Below are 20824 nucleotides of genomic sequence, written 5' to 3'. Positions count from 1 at the left end.
CGCTAATGGCAAGACCTTTTATGCTTTCCTCCCTGCCTTCCCCTTCTCTAAGGGCTATATACCCTTTTTCTGGGTTATATAGGGTTATTTTAGTTGGTCCCTTTGCTCCCTGTCTTCTAAAGACATATAAAGGTCTATATAAAGAGGTCTTGGAAAACCATGAAATGGAGTAAGAGTCTGCCCTGTACTAATGGCCTTGAAACCCCCTGTTATGCAAGAGCCTTTACAACCAGTACCGGTCAATAATTCACTTTAGCAATTAAGGCTTTGTGCATTGGGTTCATATCAACTTGGCACGTAGCAAGGTATTGCACTTTCTTTTAGTGCATTGCCCTTTCACGTGTAACAGTCGTAGCTAATATTCTTGATCAGCATGTGGACCTTTTTGGTGTAATCCGTGTTGTACCTTGTGGTGTTATTGCTCCCAGCTATACATCTTCTCCTCCTACCTGAGCTGCAAATTTGCTTCGTGCCTTGTATCAAATAGCATGCCTTGCTTAGTCTTGGCTTTATGTAGTATTTGTAGATGTATTTTTTTTTTTTTTTTTTAATCTGGAAGGATGAGTTTGGTTTTTTTACACTAATTCATAAAGCATTAAACTCAGCAGCAGCAGCAGACTTCAGAGTATAAGAAATCTGCAGTCAAAGCAAAGACTGTCTTCACAGCATAGAGATCAGTCTGCTACTAGTAGCTGTTTTTTATGGGCTGGAAAATGTGAGACAGCTTACTATTTAACAGTGTAATGAGCTGTATGGTGAAAATTGCACTCGAGGGACCTGAAGGCTATGGGTGACAACTTGCAGTGTATGCATGAGTGGTAACCCAGCTCTACCTCTCCTTTCTACGCATCTGAAAAGAGTGCGATAGTCGTGGGAGCGCCTGAAGTTAGCCTCTGCAGCAGGTCCATCCTACAGAAGATTTTCTGTTGGGGTCTGAGACAAAAGGAGCAGTTAGAGGGGAAGCCAACAAATGCAGGCACGAGCCAAATACCAGGAAAAGCTTCAAGGTCCCTTGAGATGAGGTTCTGGACTAGTTAAACACAGCTGAAATTGTAGGTCCACTTGCACAACATGATGAGCTGTGTGCCAAAATCTTCTACCTCCAGCATCTGGCAGGACGTCCAGATGAGATACCAGTGACTCCTTAAAGATTGTCTTAGGCTGGGCTGGGTGTATGGGCTGCTGCCCGGGTTGGTCTGTGACTGTACCAGCTTTGCCTTGACTCCTCAGCACAGACACCTTTCTGGTAGCGGGAGGTCACCCGCAGACGGGTTGTGTGGGACTGAAGAGCCACCCAGTGGCAGTCTCCCAGAGCCGCCGAGCTAGCCAGGAGTGGTTTGCAGCAGACTGGTCTGGACAGTGGTCAGCAGCTGGCGAAATGTCTATTTGCTGGTCGGAGCAGGCTGTGACTGCAGTGGTATAACCTCTTCTTGCGTGTAGGTGGAAGATATTAAGCAGTCCCTGACCTCTGATTCTGCATAACTGCCAGTCTTGCTATAGTCCACAGATTTATTTTTCGAGCCACATCCTTTTTGCTGTTGTAATCTTATTTTGAAGATTACACCAATCTTATTAGTAATCCAATAAACTGCTTCAGTAGGCAAGTCACTGGTGGTGCTTGGCATTAGAGATAGCTCTTGTTTGCTGTTGACTTTTTAAATCACAGTGAGGTACAGCGCTTGGCTTTGGTAACAGTATTTATGTTTCAGTATCTGGAAAGTGAGTCTTCTCAGGGGAAAAGTGGATCAAGTAGCTGAAAACTTTGCAGAGCTGTCACTGCTGCTCAGGCTGCAGAGTATTTATCATTGACAGAAAGTGAAAAGGCTTATGACGGACTTGTATGAAAATATGAACCTCTTGTGAACAAATCTGTACTCCTGTCATTTGTATGGTGGTATAATCTGCAGTTAAGATTTTTTTTTGGTGTCTCTTAAAAATTCCTTTTTTCTACATATCAAAAGACCTTAGTACAAAAAACTACATTTCTATTAAATTGCAGCTTTTGCGAATTGATCTGAAGTTTATTCCATGAGGATGCAGTCCACATGAATGCCTTACACTTCTTAATTGTAAATGTTTCTAAACTGGATGCTGCCAGAAAATGGATCAGAACAGCTTCCCTGTTCAGAAATCTTGGGCAAACAGTCACTTGTGTTCTGCAATAGTGCAATTCTAGTATAAAGCACTATGTCCTCGAGAAGTGACTTAAGGTGCATAGTGGTCTAGAGCATCTTCTCCAGGTGAGCAGAGGATTGCCTAAGCCATGTCAAGGACTGCTTGGGTGATGGACAGACCTGGCAGCTGAGGTGAAAGATGGAAAAGTATGTTTGTGCCTGCAAGACCCTCCTACCAGACCTAGTGCCATCATTTCTCCAGTGGCCTGCTCTGTGCTGTGGCTGAGTTTGTCTAACCGGGGTACTGTGCAAGGGTGGTCTTTCTCTGCCCTGTCCCTCCTTGCCTGTACTGATGTCCATTGGACCACACAGCAAGCTGGGATGTGGGGCTGAAATGCTGAGGAGGAGGAGAGGGACAGGGTGGCCTTCAGATGGCAGCCTGGAGTGGTATCTGCCCTACTTGGGCTCAGTTTTACTGCGTGTCCAGGTCAGCTCCTCTTTGCATGCTTTGGTCTTCATCAGCCTTCACCTCATCCCATTGTAATCACCCAAAGAAAAGTGTTTTCTTTTGGGGTGTGATGGGTGCAAGGTGCACTTCATGGTGGGTTAGCTGCAAAACCGGCTTAAAAATATGCTCTGCTCTAAATACCTTCCAGCAGCCTCTGTTTTGGCTCAAAGAAGATGTAGCAGAAAGGATGGGGAAGTGCCTCAGAACTGGTGGTGCCCTGCTTAGGCCTGAGACCTGCCTGCGGGACTGACCAGAGCAAACCCCAACGGTACCGCAAACCCCTGCAGCATTTTTGGCGCTGGCTTCTGCCCTGGGAAGTACAGCAGATCTGGCAACTGCTTCTCCAGTGGAAGTGCAGAAAGTGTTCCCAGGTCACCTTTAGCTTCTCTCTCCCTTTACAAAAAAAAAACCCACCCAACCCTAGACTCCTCATTGCCCGTCATCTCAAGGGAATAATTTGTTAATTTTTTTTTCCATGTATCCCCTCTCCACACCCACCTTTTGTGTCTTTCGAATTTAATAAAGTGGGTGACTCAGTACTAAATATAAAGCCTGCTTCCGGCATCATCTGCCCGTGGCTCATTTCCTGGAGCTGACATCAGTGGAGCCTCCAATTTCCTTATGAAATAGCAAGACATGAGATATCCTTTGCACAGTGTTCTGGCCATACTTGCTGACTTCTTTGGTGACTGCATGGCTCCCTGCTCTAAGCTGTGAATAACTAGTCAGTTAATTACTAAGCTGAGCGCTGCAGGAGCACAGGGTAAATCAGGCGAATCCTCAGATCTGTTTTGCACTGCAAAACCGTACTCTAGTTTGCAAGCATTTTTTAAATAAAGACTAACTTTCAGTCCCTACTGCATATGCAATTTTTTTGTTAAATAAGCATGAGCCTGACTAATGTCTTGCTTTCTTCCTGACGACAGGCTTGCTGAAAGAGCAGCTCAGGAAGCTTTTAGGGGGGAAATCTAGCAAAGACAGATCTTTTTTCTTTAAAAAGTGATAAATTGAGGAGTTAAGGTCCAATGCTTGCTCCTCAGTTGTTAAATCCTTCCATAGCTGTTTACATTTACAGAGTGTACTCTGCAGTTGGTCACAACTGAATGTGAAGGAAAGAAGAGCATGAAACCTCAATTTGTATTAAAAAGCACAGGGGAGAGTGCTTCTATCCATCTGTGCATAATTTCATTAAAATCCTTACCTTCAAAAGAGAATGTGGACAGAACTGGAGGAGGGGAAGCGTCTGGCGCATGGTAGATGGTCATTGATCCCAGTCCAAAATGGGATAGTAGCTCATAAAGTCTGGTGTTTTCTTTCTGATGGAGTAAACTGCTTAGGTCACCTGGTTTCTCTTCTAGCTAGTTATTCTTTTAGCCCTGTACCCTCTTTTTTTTTTTTTTTTTTTTTTTTTTTTGAGAGGGGGTGCACCTGAAAATGCTTGATATGCAGCCCCAGAGCAGGCAGAGACAGGAGGCTGAGCCACCTTTGCCACTCCTGGAGGCCCACCAAGTTCTGCTGATGCTCTGCTGGCTCTGGGATCTCCCGGGGCTGGTGTCGCCCAGCCCCCTGGCCATGGGGGTTTCTCTAGCATAGGGATGCTGGAGGGGGTCAGCATTCCCTGCACCCCCTTCACTGGATGACAGTGGAGCTGGCTATATCCCAGCAAACAGCTTTTTTAGGCAGGAGCTACCGCTGCCTGCAGGCAAAACCCTTTCCAAAAAATCACTAGGGCTGGTGTAGCATACCCAGGGACTCGTGCGTCACCATGGGTGTGATTAGCTGTCTTGTACAGCTTCCAATATTAGCATGGCATCTCTTGGCATTGCTAACTATGGGGTGGAAAAGACTACCTCTGGAGTGGGCAGGAAAACCTGGTGTCCAGGAGCCGGTGGCCATCCTCACCTGGATAGTGGGACTCACTGGGGAGAGCAGTGGAGCGGCACAGCCCACTGTAGCTGAAGGCCAACGCATTGGATGTGCTCCCTTCCTCCCCCAGAGCTTTGTCAGATAGTCTATTCTTGAGGGCTAGTGGTGAGAGGAGAGGGGCAAAGTGAGTCCTGTATTTACCCTCTCTGCTCCCTCCTCACCTGGAAGGCAGCAGCTGCCACTCCCACCGTCATCATTGAGTAACCTCTGGAGGGCAAGTATGTATTAGTGGCCTCCCAGTGAAACTTGGCAGCTGGAGCTGGGGAGGAGATGCGTCCTTGCGCAACAATGTGCTGGAGGGATCCTGTCAGTGCCACAAGTCTTCCTTGTCTGTAAAGCTCCGTCCTGATGCTCCATGCAGGGGAGCAGATATATCACCTGAGCAAAGTACCTTCTGAGCACCTTGGGCATCTTGTGCTTCCCTAAAAGGCTTTCTTAAAGAGGGAGGAAGAGGAAAGTACACGGTATACTGGCTTGACCGTAAAACTTCCTATTTTGGAAGAGCTTGGGGAGCGGTGTGTGACCAGCTGGGCTCAAGGAAGTGGGCTGGGAGTGCCCAGGGAGCTGTGCGTCCGCTGCCTGCCATCACCACACCCCAGCACGGCGAGTCTCGGGGCGTGACGTGGAGATGAGTGGTGCTGGCACTGCCGCAGTGCTATTTTAGGTTTGAGTGTAATTGCAGGTTGGACCGACAGGACTGGATTTGGAGTATTTGGAGAGCAGAGTGCTCTTAAAGCTGTGCAGAAACTGGCTATTGCTGATCCTTCGCAAATGTGGAAGATGATAGGTATTTCAGGTGCACTGTGTGTGCGTCAGTTAAACTTCTCGCGACGGAGCCACTGAGGATCTGGGCTGACTGATGACAGTGGGTAGCAATGCCCTTTCCCTCCCGGCAGAGGGAACGGTAATAGCTCTTAGCCCTGCAGGATGCATTACACTTACCTGGAAACAGAAAAGTGAGTAAGCGGAGGTTTGAAGACCCATGGGCTGGTGGCTTTTAGGTGTCTGCCTCTGCAGCGTGAATCTGCAACCTGCACACCTGCAGGTGCTGCTTGTCTATCCCAGCAACACGGATGCCAGAGACAAGGAGAGGAGGTTTTTCTTTTCCCTGCCAAAAGCAGACATTGCTCCTGCAACGGCTCTGCCATTGATAGAAGAAGTCACAGCGTAGTTTGGGAGCTGGGCTTCGACACGCTCTCCCCAGGACCTGTTAAGCTCCAAAGCCTCAGCAATTCCTAAACTTCACAGGATGAATTTATACCGTGCAATGTGTTCACGCATAGAGCAAAAAGTGGAGGGATTAAATGTCCTGAAATAAATTCTTCAATTTTGTTGCATGTTTGCCCCAAGACTTCACAGGCTGGACTCAGTCACTGGTTTGGGTCACAGCAGCTCAGTGGGCTCCTCGCACCCAGGGGCTGGTGCGATGCTGAAGCTGGTTGCTGATGCAGCTTGGAGCAGAGTCAAAGTTGCTCTCCCTTAAACCCCGTCTGATGTGCAGGCAACCTGATCTCAGTGGAGTGCAAAACTGTTTTTCAAGCCAATGTCTTTCCATCTAAGTTGCAGCTGCAATTCTGGGCATAAAACCCTCTATTTTGGTTCCCACTATACTTACCATCCTGAGGAAGCTGGCAGGTTGTGGGTTTGGGGTTGGGTTTTTTGTTTTGTTTTTTTTAACACCTCTTTCAAAACTTTACAGCTGGAAGCTAAACTTTCAGGTGATACCCAAGAAATGGGACCAGACAATGACTCACTTTCCTGGCTGACATCATTTTTAAAAAAACAAAAAAACACTATGACCAAGTCATACTTGACCTATGGTCAAGTATTTTTAATTTTTAGAACGGTCACAGGTTCTTCAAATTCTTCACTAATTCAAGTATTGTGTTTATTTTTAAGTGACATCCTTTCCTTTTAGCTATGGGAGGGCTCAAACATTATGGACTTAACAGGAAGAGTGATTATAGTCTGGAAATCCCACTTAATCTTTTTGGTGATAGATTCTGCTCCTGTGCCTTGCATCAGCTACAACGTGGTACATGATGTTTCTGTTGCTTGTGTCTTCCTGGTTGGTAGCAGATGTCTGTCCGTGTTGCCTCTAGAGCAGACAGGGATTAATTGTTGAGGTAATGCAATATATCACAATATGGACCAGCTCTGAACTCTGTATTTACCACCCATTCAGACTTTTTTAAATTTTTTTTTTGAGGAACTGTGGGGTGAAATAGCAGACAGCATCTTCCTTCAGTGCAGATTGAGACTGAATAGCTCTGGAACGTCATTGCTCTGCTTGTGAGCTTCTTGTGGTTTTAAAGATATCCATAACATAAATACATAAAACAAAATACAAGCTCCATGTCGCTGTTTGGCTGGACAAGAGGAGAGCTAGCAAAGCAAAACGCATTTAATTTAAAACATTAAAAGTAAAAAAGGTAAAAGAGTTGTTTGGGGTTTTTTTTAAATAAAAAAATAGTTTGCTTACCTAAAAGCTCTGTATCTTAGTGCCTCCTGTTCCCAAGTGCCAAGCACTAAAAGAACAAAAGGTGGTTGTTGGGGGAGGATCCCCCACCCCTGCTCCGCATGTGCGTGGGGCTTCGAGCCGCCCGTCCCGCAGCCCTTCCCGTGCATCTTCTTGCGACACGGCCGCAGCCCTTCCGTGGCTCTCGGGAAGCGACCTCCCATCAGCGGGGCGGGGATGGTGGGAGGAATGCTGGCTCTCCAGATCCCTGCTGTGGGCGTGGGAGAGGCTTCAGCGCTCCGGCCGGGCGAGGGAGCGCTCTGTCTTCCCCGGAGAGGAGGAAAGGTAAGGGCGGCTGCCGCTGCGGGCTGACGTGCGGACGCCGCGCGGGGTGCCGGCTGCTGCGCGGGGTGCCGGCTGCTGCGCGGGGTGCTGCCTGGCTGCGCGGGGTGCTGCCTGGCTGCGCGGCTCCACGCACATGCCAGAGATTGCCCTGCGAGGACTTGTCTTGCTTTTATTTCCTCTGCAACATGTGTAGCGATTCCTACGGCTGTAGTAGATAAAGGAAAATAGCTCTAGGCAGAACAAAAATACTAATTTCGGGGTTTAATGCGTTTTAAATTTGGGATTTATCTGTGCACCCGACTGAGCAGCACATGCAAAGAGAGCAGCAGCAAGTGCTGCGACTGACTTTGCATCACCAAGTATTTAATTTTTCAAGAGAGGACTGTGAGGGTGTGCCTTCCCAGAAATCTCAGTCTGGGGCACATCTTTCCCCATCTCAGTCTGCAGCAGGCTTTTAAAAAGCAGAACTCCTTAAACTTGTGTGTTAGAAGTGTTAAATACTTAAACATTTGCCTTGCAGAAAGTGTGGGGAGCTTTGAGTGCTTTTGGGAAATGACTGTAGGCTGCTGGCTGTGGTGGCTACCTACCTTTTTGGGCTCTCTCGCCCGGAGAGGCTGGGCTCTGAGTACTGCTTTGCTGTTCTGGTGGGAATGGCATGTGGTGTCACAGCCTGGCAGGAGTTTGTTTCCAAACTGAGGAATTTATCTTGCTTGCTCTGTTTTCTGGTGAAGGCTGGCTATGCTTGATGCTGAAAGCTGGCGTAGACCCTCTCCAAATGCTTTAGCGGTCACTAATGGCTAAACCACTTGTATGTCAAGTACTTTTAAGTATTGGACTGAAATGCTGATTTTTTTTTTTTGTGCTGAAAAACTTAGACTTAATGTGTCTGAAAACCTGTAAAACACATCTAGTGTAGCTTCTTCATGCCCTGATTTTGTTTATACTGAATGTGTTGCTCTGAGGTTTTGCTTAGTTATATTTTACCCTGCCTTTATTCTGCAAAACATTGGGCTGTTAAGAGCGATTTCCACAGCTGGAGGAGTCTCACACCCTCCTGAAATTTGGAGTAGCGATGAGGTTGTGTGATGTTTACAGTGCACACATCTCTTTAACCATTACATCTGTCCTAGGGGTATCAGGCACTGGCTGAGCTGCTAAACTGAGGAGGGAGGAGGAGGCAAAGCAGCTTGAAGGGACCCAACAAGAAGTTCATGCTCAGCTCCAGGAGTGCTGGATGCATCTTGGACATCCTGCCTGGCCCTGAAACCTGCTAATTAGGGTGCATTTTGCAGAGATTATTAATGCATGTCCAAAATCCAAGAGTCACGGCGTAGACCTTGCCTGATCCTGGACTGGCGACTGCTACCTTTTGCTCCCTATCGCTCCTCCCCGTAGTAAGTTAAATTCTAGAGCAGTGTGGGGAACACCCTGCTGTCAGAGTAAACGTGATTTCACTCTCACGGCAGCCTCCTGGGAGGCAAAAACAGCAGCTCTCCTGCTCTTCTAGCCGTTTCACATTAACCTTTGAGATTAATGGTTTTGCTTTTGTTAAGGGTAGATAGGATCTGTACCATCTTCTCTAGAGTAAAGTAAGTGTTGAATTTACAGGTTTTTTTCTTCTTCCACAAGCTGCTAGGACAGCTATGCAATGACACTGATTTATTGCAGTCTAGTGTTGCTTTCTTGCTCTGAATCAAATTATTTTGACTTCTTTGCCTTTTTCCCAAGTGCTTTCTAAACAAGATTACAGGCAGCAGGGGAAGGATGGAAGCTCTTTCTAGTAAGAGATCAGTTACTGAAATTCCTGGATTTTAAGAGCCTTTTGAAACATAATTCCAATGCTTAGAGTATGGTTTGTAGTTTCTAATGTTTTATTTCTCATTTAAGAAAACATTGATTGACAGGCTTCTCTGAATGTTTATCATCTGGGCAGCAGTTGCTGGGCTGCCTGGATTTCAGCCCTGGCTGTGCCATTTCAGGACAGCTCTATTTATCTTCAAACTGATAAAACAGTCTGCAAAATCGCTCAACCACAGCCATACCTTCTAAAAGGTTGCAGAAAACCCACCCTCCCAAAATTAATTGCTGAAACTCCCTATTGTCCAGCTCTCCAGGGATCGGCACCATCACGCTGGGTGTTTGGCTTGCAGGAGCTTGTTTGCTGGCATTGAATAAGCAGTGACTGTACTGTGATTTAATTTAGGGATTGGGTTGATTCCCCCACCTGGGGGGGAGGGAAGTTTAACAGACTGAGTAACGCTTCTTGCTTTATCATGGCATATTGAATATCAGTTGCTTTACCTGCCAAGCAAAGGCACTAACTGATGCAGAGGCTGGAAGTGCTGGCGGGATGGAGATGGGTCTGGGCTGCATGGCCTCGACGCCCTTCAGCCTTTAAAGGGCTTTATCCAGCTGCTGGGGGTCAGGGCACAGGCTGAGGTCTGCAGCTCACCCTCGTAAGGAACTGGCCTTCTTTTGGGCTGAATATTGGGAAATCGAGAGACACATGCTTAAAGCATGTTGAGGGTAACCTGCAGGTCTCAGCAAGCAGGTCCCACTTACTTCTGGGGAAGGAAATTAGCACTGATTTAGCCTTGTGATCCTCATCCCTCCACGCTTATGCAGATGGAGAACCCATTGGCTTTCCCATCACCACTCTGAGAGTCCTGTCATAAAATAAGGGATGCCTTATGCCAAGTTTTGTGCTGGGTGGTTAAGAGGTGGGTCCTTTCTTGAAGTCATTTATGGTTAAGATACAGAATAAGCAGAAGGAAGTGTTTAATGCTGCTCTTTATTTGGGGGGACTATGCAAGAATAAGAATTACTGTCAGCATAAGAATTTCCTGAGAGGCTAGCATGATTTTTTTCTGTGCCTGAGCCAGGAATTTAAACCAAGCCTTCTGAGTCTCAGTACATTAGCTGACATCTAACCCCCACCTGCTCTTTTATCTTCTTGCACTTAGGTTTAAATTATCTCTGAATGTATTTGCTTTTGCAAGTTCCAGGCAGGATGAGCGTTCAGCTCTTCCTTTCCTGAGAGGTCTTGAAAGGATCACCTGTTTCATGTTGTACTAATTAGTTAATGGGGAATATTGCTGTTCTGTTTCCACTGATGTGAACAAACTATTGAAATTCAAAAGTAAGTTAAATCAATCTAGTGGGTTATGATCTCAAATGTGCTCTAATCCTGGAGTAGTTGCTCTGCTAAAACCAGAGGTGTGCCAAAATCCAACGTTTAGAAGTGTTTGGCAAAAAGGCTTTTAAGGACTGATTCATTGGTGCCTCAAGCAATATTGTATCTGGTTTCTACTGTGCCCTGCAGATTAAAAGTACTCCGTAGATACATGTAATAGCATTGGAGCAGCAAGGCAGTTGGTACGCCGTAGCTGTGAGTCTGCAGTGTGATGGGTATGTGCGAGTGCAGCTGCAAGGTCTAGCAGGCAGCTGCCCTCCTTGCAAGTCAGCACTGCCCCTGCTTTGACCGTCCATCCAATCCACCTGGCCCTGCTCTTCCATGTCAGGAGCCTTCAGAGAAGGCTGTAGGTCTGCAGAAAGCTTTCTGTGCTTCTCCCTTCCATTTGAGTCCCAAACCAGTTTTACATTTCTGTCGGTTCAGCCTCCTCGTAGTAAATGCTGGGTCGTGAGAGTAAGCAAGCATCCATCTACTCCACTCTGGGACTGCATGTCACCCCTTAACGTGCATCAGAGGCAGCTCTGGCTCATAGTCCTTCAGGACTAGATGGGGGGGACTGCACTGAGGAGACCGGGGAAGCTTTTTTTTCCCTCCTGTGTGCAGCTGGAGTGGAGGCATTTGTGTTACTCTGACTTCTGCTCCCCTCCTGGGCTTTTAGCAAGGGGCTGATTCCTATTTGATGCTGTGAGTGGGTTTGATGCTGATTTTGGGTTTTCTGTGGGTACTGGCTACAGCTCGGTTCTGGGTCAGAGTGCTGAACATGCTGACTGTTATCTGGGCCTGGCGGCACCCCAAAAAGCTTCCTTGGCTGTGCAGGGGAGTCAGAGGTATGTGAATTGGCTGATCGACAGCAGTTGTTTTTAATAAGGATTTAAGATGATCGAAGCTAGTGAATCTGGTTCTGTCTTGAAGGGAGAGTAAACGCTTTGACCAGCATGCAAAAAGTGCAGGATCAGGTTGTCCAGGCTGTCCATCGATGTTGGGGCAGCTGTTAAAGTCTAAGCAGAAGGCATAGGAAAACTGGTTTGCTGCGGTTGTTCCCATACTGTTGGAGTGACCCTGCCTCCCTGCAGCTCAGATCCCTGCTGGGCATCTACCTCATCTGCTGCTCAGAAAAATCTCTGGCATCATTCTATGCAGGTCTAGCTAGGAGAAATGGTGTTTTTAACCTGGACCTGCTGGAGGAAAGCACGTGTCCGGAGGTGGATACCCCCTAGAGACATGCCTCCAAATCTGGAGAGAGCCACTGGCAAGTCAAGTGCAGTGACTAACTCCAGCGTATGTCTCTGCTCCTGATGGATTTGACAGATATTTTTTCTCCCACAGCAGCAGTGAGTTGTGTAACAATGGGAGTAAAGTCTCACAGTCTGCTCCGAGGTGAAAATAAGCGTAGCGGGGAGCCTGTCTCTCACAGCATGACAGGTTCAGGGATTTGAAAGAATATAAAGCCAAACCCTCTAATGGGACTTTTGCTGATGTAGAGATGCTTCAAAAACAGCAGCTGGAGGTAATCTCTACACGTGATTGGGAAGAAGTGAGCCGTAAGGTGCCTGTGCAGTGGGAATCGCTATCTGCAGTCCTGTGTCCTTTCCCTGCGATGCAGCGAGCGGCTGTATAACAGCCGGTGGGCTACACAACCAGCATGAACGAGTCAGTGTGTACTCTGTGTGTGCTGGATATACTGTGTGTAAAGGCAGTACATGTGTGTACTACTGTGTGTAGCTTGAGGAAGCTGGAGAATTGGGAGGTGGGAGGTAGTCAATTGAAACAGGAAGACAAGCTTAAAGAAATACAGTATTAAAATTCAATTTGTGTGTAGTTGGTCCTTGGCCTGTTGAGGTGAGTTGTTTGGTGCTGTGCATGGATGAGGAAAGCTGGATTAATAATGAAATAAAGCTAGGTTTGGGTGATTGCTTTGCAGGCATTAAAGCCCAGTGCTGTTCAGTAGTTAAAACATTGCAGAACTTGAGAGCAGAGGTGTTGAGTTTCATCAGTGTTGAGCCCGATGTGCATGGGGCTGGGAAAGCTTGGTTGAAGGGGAGAGCCACAGATGAGGGATGCAGCTGCTTGCCCAAGTCTGGCACTGCAAAGAAATACCTGCTCAAAGCTTTGCATGTCCCTTTCCTCCTGAGGCAGGGGAAACAGCTAACGGAGTCGACAGGAACACCTTCATGTTTTGTGTGCATGAGTACCGCATTCATGCAAAGAGCAGCAGCAGAGTGATTTCTGGGGGACAGTGGTTTGTAGCAGTGTCATGCTGTTGGTGAGGTGTTAGACACTGCAGCGGTGCAGTCTCTGCAGATGGGGTAGCATCTCCTAAATACTCACTGCTCTTGTCAGGATGACACCTAGCGCCATGTGGAAAGACGAAAGCATGGCGAGGGTCTAGTTTCAGCCTGTGCTCTGACTAGTGACTGTCTGGGAGGTAATTGCCAAATAAAAGTTTACGTGCTTCCAGCAGCCTGGTGTTTGCTAATAACCACACATAAGGAGTGGGTGCTGTCTTGGAGGAATGAGATGAACAAAACCTTGTTTGAAACACATGAACTGATTATGAGCAGGAGAGGATGGAGTGCGTGACAGGTTTTCATTTACAGGCCGTCAATCCCTAAACTTCCCTGTCTCCCCCCAAAGCAGCACAAAGTATTTATCTTGGAGGACTCATCAGACCAAGTCTGTGCACCGCAAGCTTTCACTTCCTCCTGTTGTCAAGTTTGAAGATGTTGTCTGTAAAACCCCAAAGGCTTTAAGGACCAGGGAAAAGAGCCAGCAGAGCTGCTGGGTGTGCCTGACGATGGGGTGGGGGGGGGTACGTGTGCCCTCTCCTGCCTGCAAGCATTTCCAAATGCAGCATGAGCCTAGGCCTGGCCGGTGCCTGGGGAAGAGGGTTCCTGCAGCGTCGGTAGATCCTGCAGCATCCCAGTCACCTGGGAAGGGATGCAAAGAAAACTCGGGCTTTCAGCCCTCACCAGTGACTCGCTTCCCTCGCTGCTTTGCCCGGAGCAGAGTGGCTGCCCTGGGTTGGCCCAGCAGCTCTGGAGCTTGCACAGCCATGTCGGGACGGGCGTGATGCTGCTGGCCCCGTGGAGGGGGTCTGTGCAGGAACGGGGGAGAGGCCCTTGCAGCAGAGGGTTAGAAAGGACTTTGTGGTGACCAGGATGCGCACGTCTTGCAAAAGGAGCCGGGGTGGTGGTGAATGGGGCAAGGGAAGCAGGGGAGTGTGGACGGCCACCCCATTCTCTGATGTGGCTCTTGGCGGGGCCCAGCCCTACCTGTAAAACAGGGAGGAGGATGGGGTGAGCCACAGGAAGCCTGGGGGCCGGATCCTACATCAGCTGAATCACCAGGATTCCCTCCAAATTAGCTCCAAATTAGCGAGGTGGCTGCCTCAGTGCCAGGTGCTGCAAGCCCGGGGGCTCTGGCACTTGCTGTGGGTTGCAGGGTGGACTGATACGTGCTGGGCTAGTGGTCAGATACATGTGGGTTTTGAAGTATTTTTAATTAGCTAATGCTGACTGACTTGCCTTCTCATGTCTGGAGCCTTTGTCATGAAAAAGCAGCAAAACCACAGGTTCCTCTGAAATGGGGAATACGTACGGGGTGAGTCACTGCTCCAGACTAGGCCTAGCCTGCTCTTTTTTTTTTTTTATCGAATGAAAAAAGGACCTATTAATACCTTTTTGTCAACACTTTAATGTTTCTCTGCGTTTGCCCATTTGAGTAAACAAATTGATGCTGTTAATCAGTCAGTTGTAGAGATATTAAAACAGGGCGGGTCTGGGAGGGATGGAGCAGCTTGGTTTTCAAACTAACACGGAGCTGCTAAGAAAACAAATTCTTCCATTTGGATCAGCAGCAAATTCCAGCTCTGTTTCTGTTGGAAGTGTTCAAGTGGCTGTCGGGAAATATTTGGTTGCCGTGTGCTTTTAAAATTGAATTAATCCTCCAGCTTTCAAGGAGATGTGCAAATGCCTGAATGCTCTCCCCCCCCCCCCGCCATTTTCTGTGCAGGATGCAGCTCCCAGGGCTTCCCCTCTTGGGGATGTTTTCTCTGGGATTGAGTGTTTTTTAAGTTGCTGTCTGAGCAGTTAATCCACCCAAATGTCCTGGTTAGCTTCTGGTGTTTGTGCTGGAAGCGCTGAGCGCCGTAGCGGAGGCATCCCTCGGGTGACGGTCCCCGCTGCAATGGCACGTCTCCAGGTGGCTTACAGCTGTTAAAACACACGGGCGGGGGCAGCTTTATTTGACCTGATCGTACTGCAGTTCTGTCTGGAGAGCAAATAAACTAACCCCAGTTCAGTGACTGCAGTGTGTTTAGAAGCTGTAAAACTTGTTTGCACGGAAACTTTATACAGCCCCTCTCCTGGAAGGGAGTTGATATTCGAAAACCTGAGGTGCACTTAAAGCAGCTCCGATCTGCAGCACAGAGTGAGGTATTCAGAGGACAGAAACAGGCTGCACCGTCTGCCAGCCACTCTCTCCTGTGAAGCTGCCTTTGTATGTTACGGAGCTGCCTTTGCTTTTCTTCTGTGGGGTGAGGGATGAAGGCAGGAGCAAAGGGATCTGGAGCAGGAATTGCTTCCTTACACACTCTGTTTACGTGTGCATTGACCGATGGACCATCTGTCACCAGGCTGTAAAATGGATGGTAGATCGCTAGCTCACTTCTGTCTCCTCTTTTCCCCTCGTTCTCTCTTCCTCCCTCTAAAATGGGTCTTTAAATGTGAGTTTGTCTCTGGCTGTCATTGCATGCCCTGGCAGAGACTTTGCTCGTGGTGAGCAAATGTGACGTGGTGAGGCGTGAGCAGCATGGTGCTGTGTCCCCACAGGGCTTCGAGTGAGGCAGCTGATGTGTGATCCCTATGCCAGTGTGATAAAAGGGCTTTTTATGTCCCTGAAGACAAAGCCACTTGTTTAAAAACGCAACTGAATGAAAAACACAATTCTGTATGCCCTAGACTCAGCTATTAAAAACAAACCAACCCCCCCCCCCAACAAAAAACTGAAAAGCTCCCCTGCCTCCCAGGGCAGTACGCCAATGTTGGTGTAATACCTTTCCCTTGCAAAAAAACTCTGTAAAATTGCTTTGGGAGCTTAGTCCCTGTCACCTTGTAACCTTTTCGTATACTGTTTTGTTGTATCATAACATACTTTCCCCCTCCCAGACAGCTATAACAAGGTCAGGTGTCTGCTTTTTCTCTGTTCGTTCAAATTCTCCCTCTCTACTCTCAAGCAGAGAAACAGAGAAGGAAGAAGCGATATGAAAATTGAGAGGTAAATCCGTTTTATAGACTTACTGACTGAGCTGAACAGCATAGAGGCTGGAAGGGAAAAATTTTTTTAAGTGGAGACCCACACAAACAACTGCAGGGCATACCCAGAGTGTGTTATTTCCCTGATAAAGTCAAACAGAGCAGCTTTTTTAAAAGCTCTCAGCTTATGGTGCTGTTCACTGCTTGTTTTGGTGTTAAAGATGTTCGAGATAGGCAGCAGCAAATTAAATTCCAATGAAGTGGTTAGATAATGATGCTTTTGGAAATCCTCATGGTATGCAAATGAATTGGTGCAAATGAGGATTAGGAAGAAGGCAGAACTCGTGAAGGAAGGTTGACTGAATTTTTAATCTTGTAGCTTGGTCTCTCCTGCCTGGCAGCTCATGCCACCTGCCTGCGTAGCCAAAAGTGTCTCCGTTCCCGATAGTGTTCCCGAAGTGTTTCTGCCAGTTGTGAAATCCACCTCCCATAGCATGCACCAAGCTTGTTTAGAGCTGACTTTCTTGCTGAGCAACTCCTTTATCCCCTGGAAATAACAGCCAGGTTTTGGTAGCACTGAGGCTCGGGCCGGTGGGGCACCTGTGGGAGCGCTGCAGGGAAGGGGCTGCTTCAGGAACAGGGGTAGGTCCCAGACTGGGCATCCAGCAAGAGGGGCAACGCTGCACACAGCATTCCTGCATCTTGCAAGGACCTGCATGGTAGCATTTCCTTGGTCAACTAGCCTAACTTGTAATCTGTGAAACAGTATAAAAAATTTACTATGGTGCTTTTTTTTTTCCCCCCACTGTCAGTCTGATGCAGCTTTGCTGCAATTCCTCCCCCTGCCCCATTCTTGCAGTACGAGCCCAATGATAAAGTTGGCTGTCTTGCTGGTGGTGGCTTTTACTGACCGTTAAACATCTTGTCGTGTCCGCTGGCAGCTCTGCGGATGCTGGGAGGTGGGGTCTGATGTGCTTTCCTTCATGTCTCTGCAGTGATGCAACTTCTGGTTGACTTTCTCTGCTGCTAGCACCTGTCTGATCTGCTTTCCCAGGCTGCCACACCTGCCCATTGCTCTCGTCTCTAATGACTTTGTTCTCTCCAGACTGAGTGAAGTGTTGTAGAAAATGAATATTTACAACTACAGGCAGACTTGTGTTCTTAAGCTAACAAGTGCTTGTGAAGGCAGCTGGGAGCTTCAGGCAAAAGAGGCTTGCTAATCGGAGCACAGGCATTTGTGAAACGGAGCCTCTTGTCGCTTGAGCAGTGAGCCAGCCTGTTCAGGATCCTGCCTTCTGACAGTCTGAAAACCTGAATTCTCCCCTCATCCTTTTGCTTACAGAGGAGGAGGCAGCTGTGTTTGTTCCCATAGGCAGAGGAGGAACCTTTTATTTCTCAACTTACAGCGACTGTAGCTAACAAAGTGGGAGCTGGAAAATCTTAGCATGCAAATCTCAAAGTTGCACTGAGCCTGCCCAGATCCCCATTTTTAAAGACACTGTACTAGACTGTGCTTATCAGTGCCTACCTTTTTGTTCGTGCACAGGGATTGCCCTGTTTGCATCGTTCCATCAGTCACTGATCTCTCTTGATCGTATCAGCTGAAGTGCCAACAGGGCATCTGATGCTGCTGTCACAAATGCCATGGGAAGGGGACGTGGGCAGGTCACTGGCCTTTTCCAATCCTTATGGTGATACCTCCTGGCCAGGCTGGCCAGGTGGCACCTAATCAGTGCTTGGAAAGGAGGATTATAGCAGATGGGTGTAGGAACTCTATGCTTCATCCTCTCTGTTTCTTAAACACCAAGCAGATCTGATCAAAGCGGAGTTTCTGTGTACTTGGGGTTTGAGCGTGGCTGATGCCTGCTGTTCTGCACTTGCTTGTGGTGTTCCTGCTGTGCCTTGCTCAGGAGGGTGGAGGGGGTCAGTGGCAGTGCAAACAGCCTGTTCTTACATGGTTTATTGAGAGACTGACTCTGGGGAAGTAGGCAGGTGTTTATTCAAACAGTTTTCTTGTAGAAAAGCAGACTATTTCCTTTTTGCAAACAATACCAGGTATACTACTTTGTGCAAAAAGAACTTTTTCAGGTACTGTTCAGAGTCTTTATTATTTGGGTTTGGTAGCTGTGTGCTCTTGGGGGACAGACAGGCAGGCAGAGCATTCAGTATCTCTTGCATTAATATTTTAACTCTGGATTCTGATTTTGTTCAAAGCTGTGGAAAATCCCTAGAGATGTGAGCTTTTCTGACCTACAGAACATGCTGGTAGCAGGTACCTTAATGTGTGCAAAACATCATAGCCCATAAAATAAATACACAGAGCTAATTATTAATGAGGCTAATGGGATTTTTGACTTGTTAAGGAGTGCATTTCCCATCACCTGAGTTTCACACATCTGTTTTCTTAGCGGAAAGATAAACGTGGCTTTGAGAACTGTAGTGACCTTGGTACTGATTGTTGCTATACTGCTGTTCAAAACTGCATGCATTTGAATGCAGCCTGGTTTCACACAGTGTCCTTTTTCTCTCTTTAGGTACTCCCTAAATTCATGAGATGGCCAACACCACGCAAATCTCCAAAGATGAGTTGGAGGAACTCAAGGAGGCCTTTGCCAAAGTTGGTAAGTTACAGTGAGGAGGGCACCTTGCTCCTGTCTGCTGTACATTTGAAATGGATTTATCCCACACCTGTGAGCAGCAGTGCCAGCAGGACATGGGCAGTCTGCTGCTCTCAGGATCTTCTCCGTGCCAAGGAGTCCCTTGGCAGCCTTGTTGCTTCTGGCTTGTCACCTCTAGCCAAGGAGCACAAAGGAAAAGACATGGGCAGCCTGGCTGTTGGTGAGCAGTAGCAGACAGCCTGGCCCTGTTGCTCCAGGGTGGGCTTTGTTGGTTCCTGATGGCAGAAGAAATATCCAAACAGGTATCGCATCGCTTTGGCCCAGGCAGCACTTCAAGTCCTGTACAGTGCTTGGTTCTGATGATGTTGGTTTTGGTAGATCAGCTGAGCTGTGCAGATAGTAAATATAGGCGCTACATTTCTGGTTTGTGCAGGTGTGTTTCAGGCACCGCATTTGGTGAGCTTGCAGGCAAAAGCTAATTAGTGTCTGTTTACCTGGCCATTATGGAGCAACCTGTGGTGATAATAAAATGCTTTGCGGCTGCAGTGCACGTGCATTGCCCTCTGGTGGCTCTATTTCTCCTCTGGTTCTCACCTCCCTAACAGCCTGCGGTGCTCCAGGGGTTGCACAGCCCGAGCTGCTCTGCCTGCCTTCCAGCTTTCCCCCTGCGCTGGCATTGCAGAAGCCTCTGGCAGGCTGCTTTGGGAAGCTGAAATGGGCAGAAAACTTATATCATGGAGAAAATTTGTTTTCTGCTGGTTTAGTTTCCTGATATGGCTGACTGGAGGATCAGAGAAATGCCAGGGAGGGGTGGGATGGGAGCTACACTGCAGCAATGTGGACTGAGATCAGCATACGCAGCTGGGGAACCACACCCGGGACTGGCACTGGCCAGGAACGAGTTGCGCAAATGATCAGAGTCAGTATTTCGTTTTCCTAACTTAACATCAGCATCGCTTGAGCACTGGTTATAAATATAAATTGGTAGTTGCCTTGCATCTGTATCGGGTAAACTGTCCTCTAGAGCAGGGTGGCTCTTAAAAATCTCACTTGCTCTAAATTTGCAATCTGGAGAGAGAAATACGAATTTCAAAGGCAACTGATTCTCACGGAGCAGTATTCCCTGTGGGGACTTGAAGCAAGTTGCATTTTAGGCAATTTCCTCTCCTGTCTCGCTCTTCCCGAGACTTTTCCAGCAGGTGGAAGTGAGCTGCCGCAAAGGGACACGAGTGACCATCATGCTTCTTGCTGCCTGATGTGCCTCTGAGCGCAAACCTTAATAAGGCTGGGATGCAGGCAGCTTGTTCTGTCCTTGGATAAACTTAAAATGATTAACCTGGCTGGAATGCGGTGGCTTTTTGTCATATGTGGGGAAATTATCAAGATTAGGTTGGCTGGCTGCCTTTCACTGGGAACACAGAGAAACCCAAGTCAAATCCCAGTTTGTTTTAGGAAACCAGCTCACCCTGCTCAGGAGGTGGGTCCCTGTTTGGTTTTAAATTATAAAAGCAGTGTCAAAACTTTATTATTGAGAAATGTGATAATCAGCCTGGACATACCTACAAGTGAGGTGGGATCTGCTAGTCCTTTTCAGCTGCCTTGTATTTTGTGTGCTTTAGGCATGGTACACCCCACAAGCATTGCTGTGGGACATGCCTGTCGGGAGTGGCTTTAATGCTCTCATTCCTTTTATTCTTGCCCAAAGGAGCCATGTTTGCCCTGGGATATAGAACTGATTGCTAATTGGGTGACTGACTTTAACTGGGAACTTCTAATGCCATCTCTAGTGAATGTGAAGAAAAGTTGGACTAAGGCTGCTATTTAAAATTAAGCCTTTCTTTCATCTTCCAGCAGCCTGGAAGACTTGGAACGTAGCTGAGAAGCATGGTTATAGCAAAGCTCAGCTGATTGGCTTCTAGGATGTCGTAAAGGAGATGTGAGGAAGAGGAAGCATCTCACAGGGTGGTTTCTGCTCACCAAGACCTGCCCCACTCCAGTGCATGGCTGCATGGGCTTCCGGCAGACCTGCTTTAACTCTAGCATGGGGCAAGTTGCTGCTCTGGATGTCTAGGTTGATGGGACTTCAAAGGTGTGTGTTTGACTAGCTTTTCTGTATGCAGCTGGACTGGATCGAGACATCTGGTAATGCTGGAAGGCAGAGAGGTGTGTTACTATGTACCCTGTCACCGCTCGCCTTCCATGCCACTTGAAGGTATCCCCTCTCTCCCATGCAGCTGGTGTGCTGTTCTCTGACAGCCTGCAAAAGGCAAGAGTCCCATAGACTACCTACTGCTTACTAGAAGCAGTCTGCAGGTGAGAAATAAGGTTAGCGCTAAAGTCAACTACAGCCTCAGACAAGCAGCTCCCAGCATCCTACAACCAGCTATTTGTATTGGAAGTGATCCAAGTG

The 20824-nt window shown here is 47.7% G+C and overlaps 1 protein-coding gene across 2 annotated transcripts in view; it reads left to right on the top strand.

Annotated features, from left to right (window-relative positions):
* PLS3 (plastin 3) overlaps positions 1-20824 on the top strand; it is a 53842-nt gene that overhangs the window by 13134 nt on the left and 19884 nt on the right. For both annotated transcript variants that reach the window (XM_059824633.1, XM_059824634.1), the window contains exon 3: positions 18331-18417. In XM_059824633.1, coding sequence (XP_059680616.1) covers positions 18351-18417 — 67 coding nt within the window. In that variant the 5' untranslated portion in view covers positions 18331-18350. The remainder of the gene's footprint in view (positions 1-18330; positions 18418-20824) is intronic.

The sequence above is a fragment of the Gavia stellata genome, chromosome 14 (assembly GCF_030936135.1).
Source record: "Gavia stellata isolate bGavSte3 chromosome 14, bGavSte3.hap2, whole genome shotgun sequence".
NCBI lineage: Eukaryota > Metazoa > Chordata > Aves > Gaviiformes > Gaviidae > Gavia > Gavia stellata.
The sequence above is the reverse complement of the archived record's forward strand: the minus strand, read 5'-3'. Positions and strand labels throughout refer to the sequence as shown.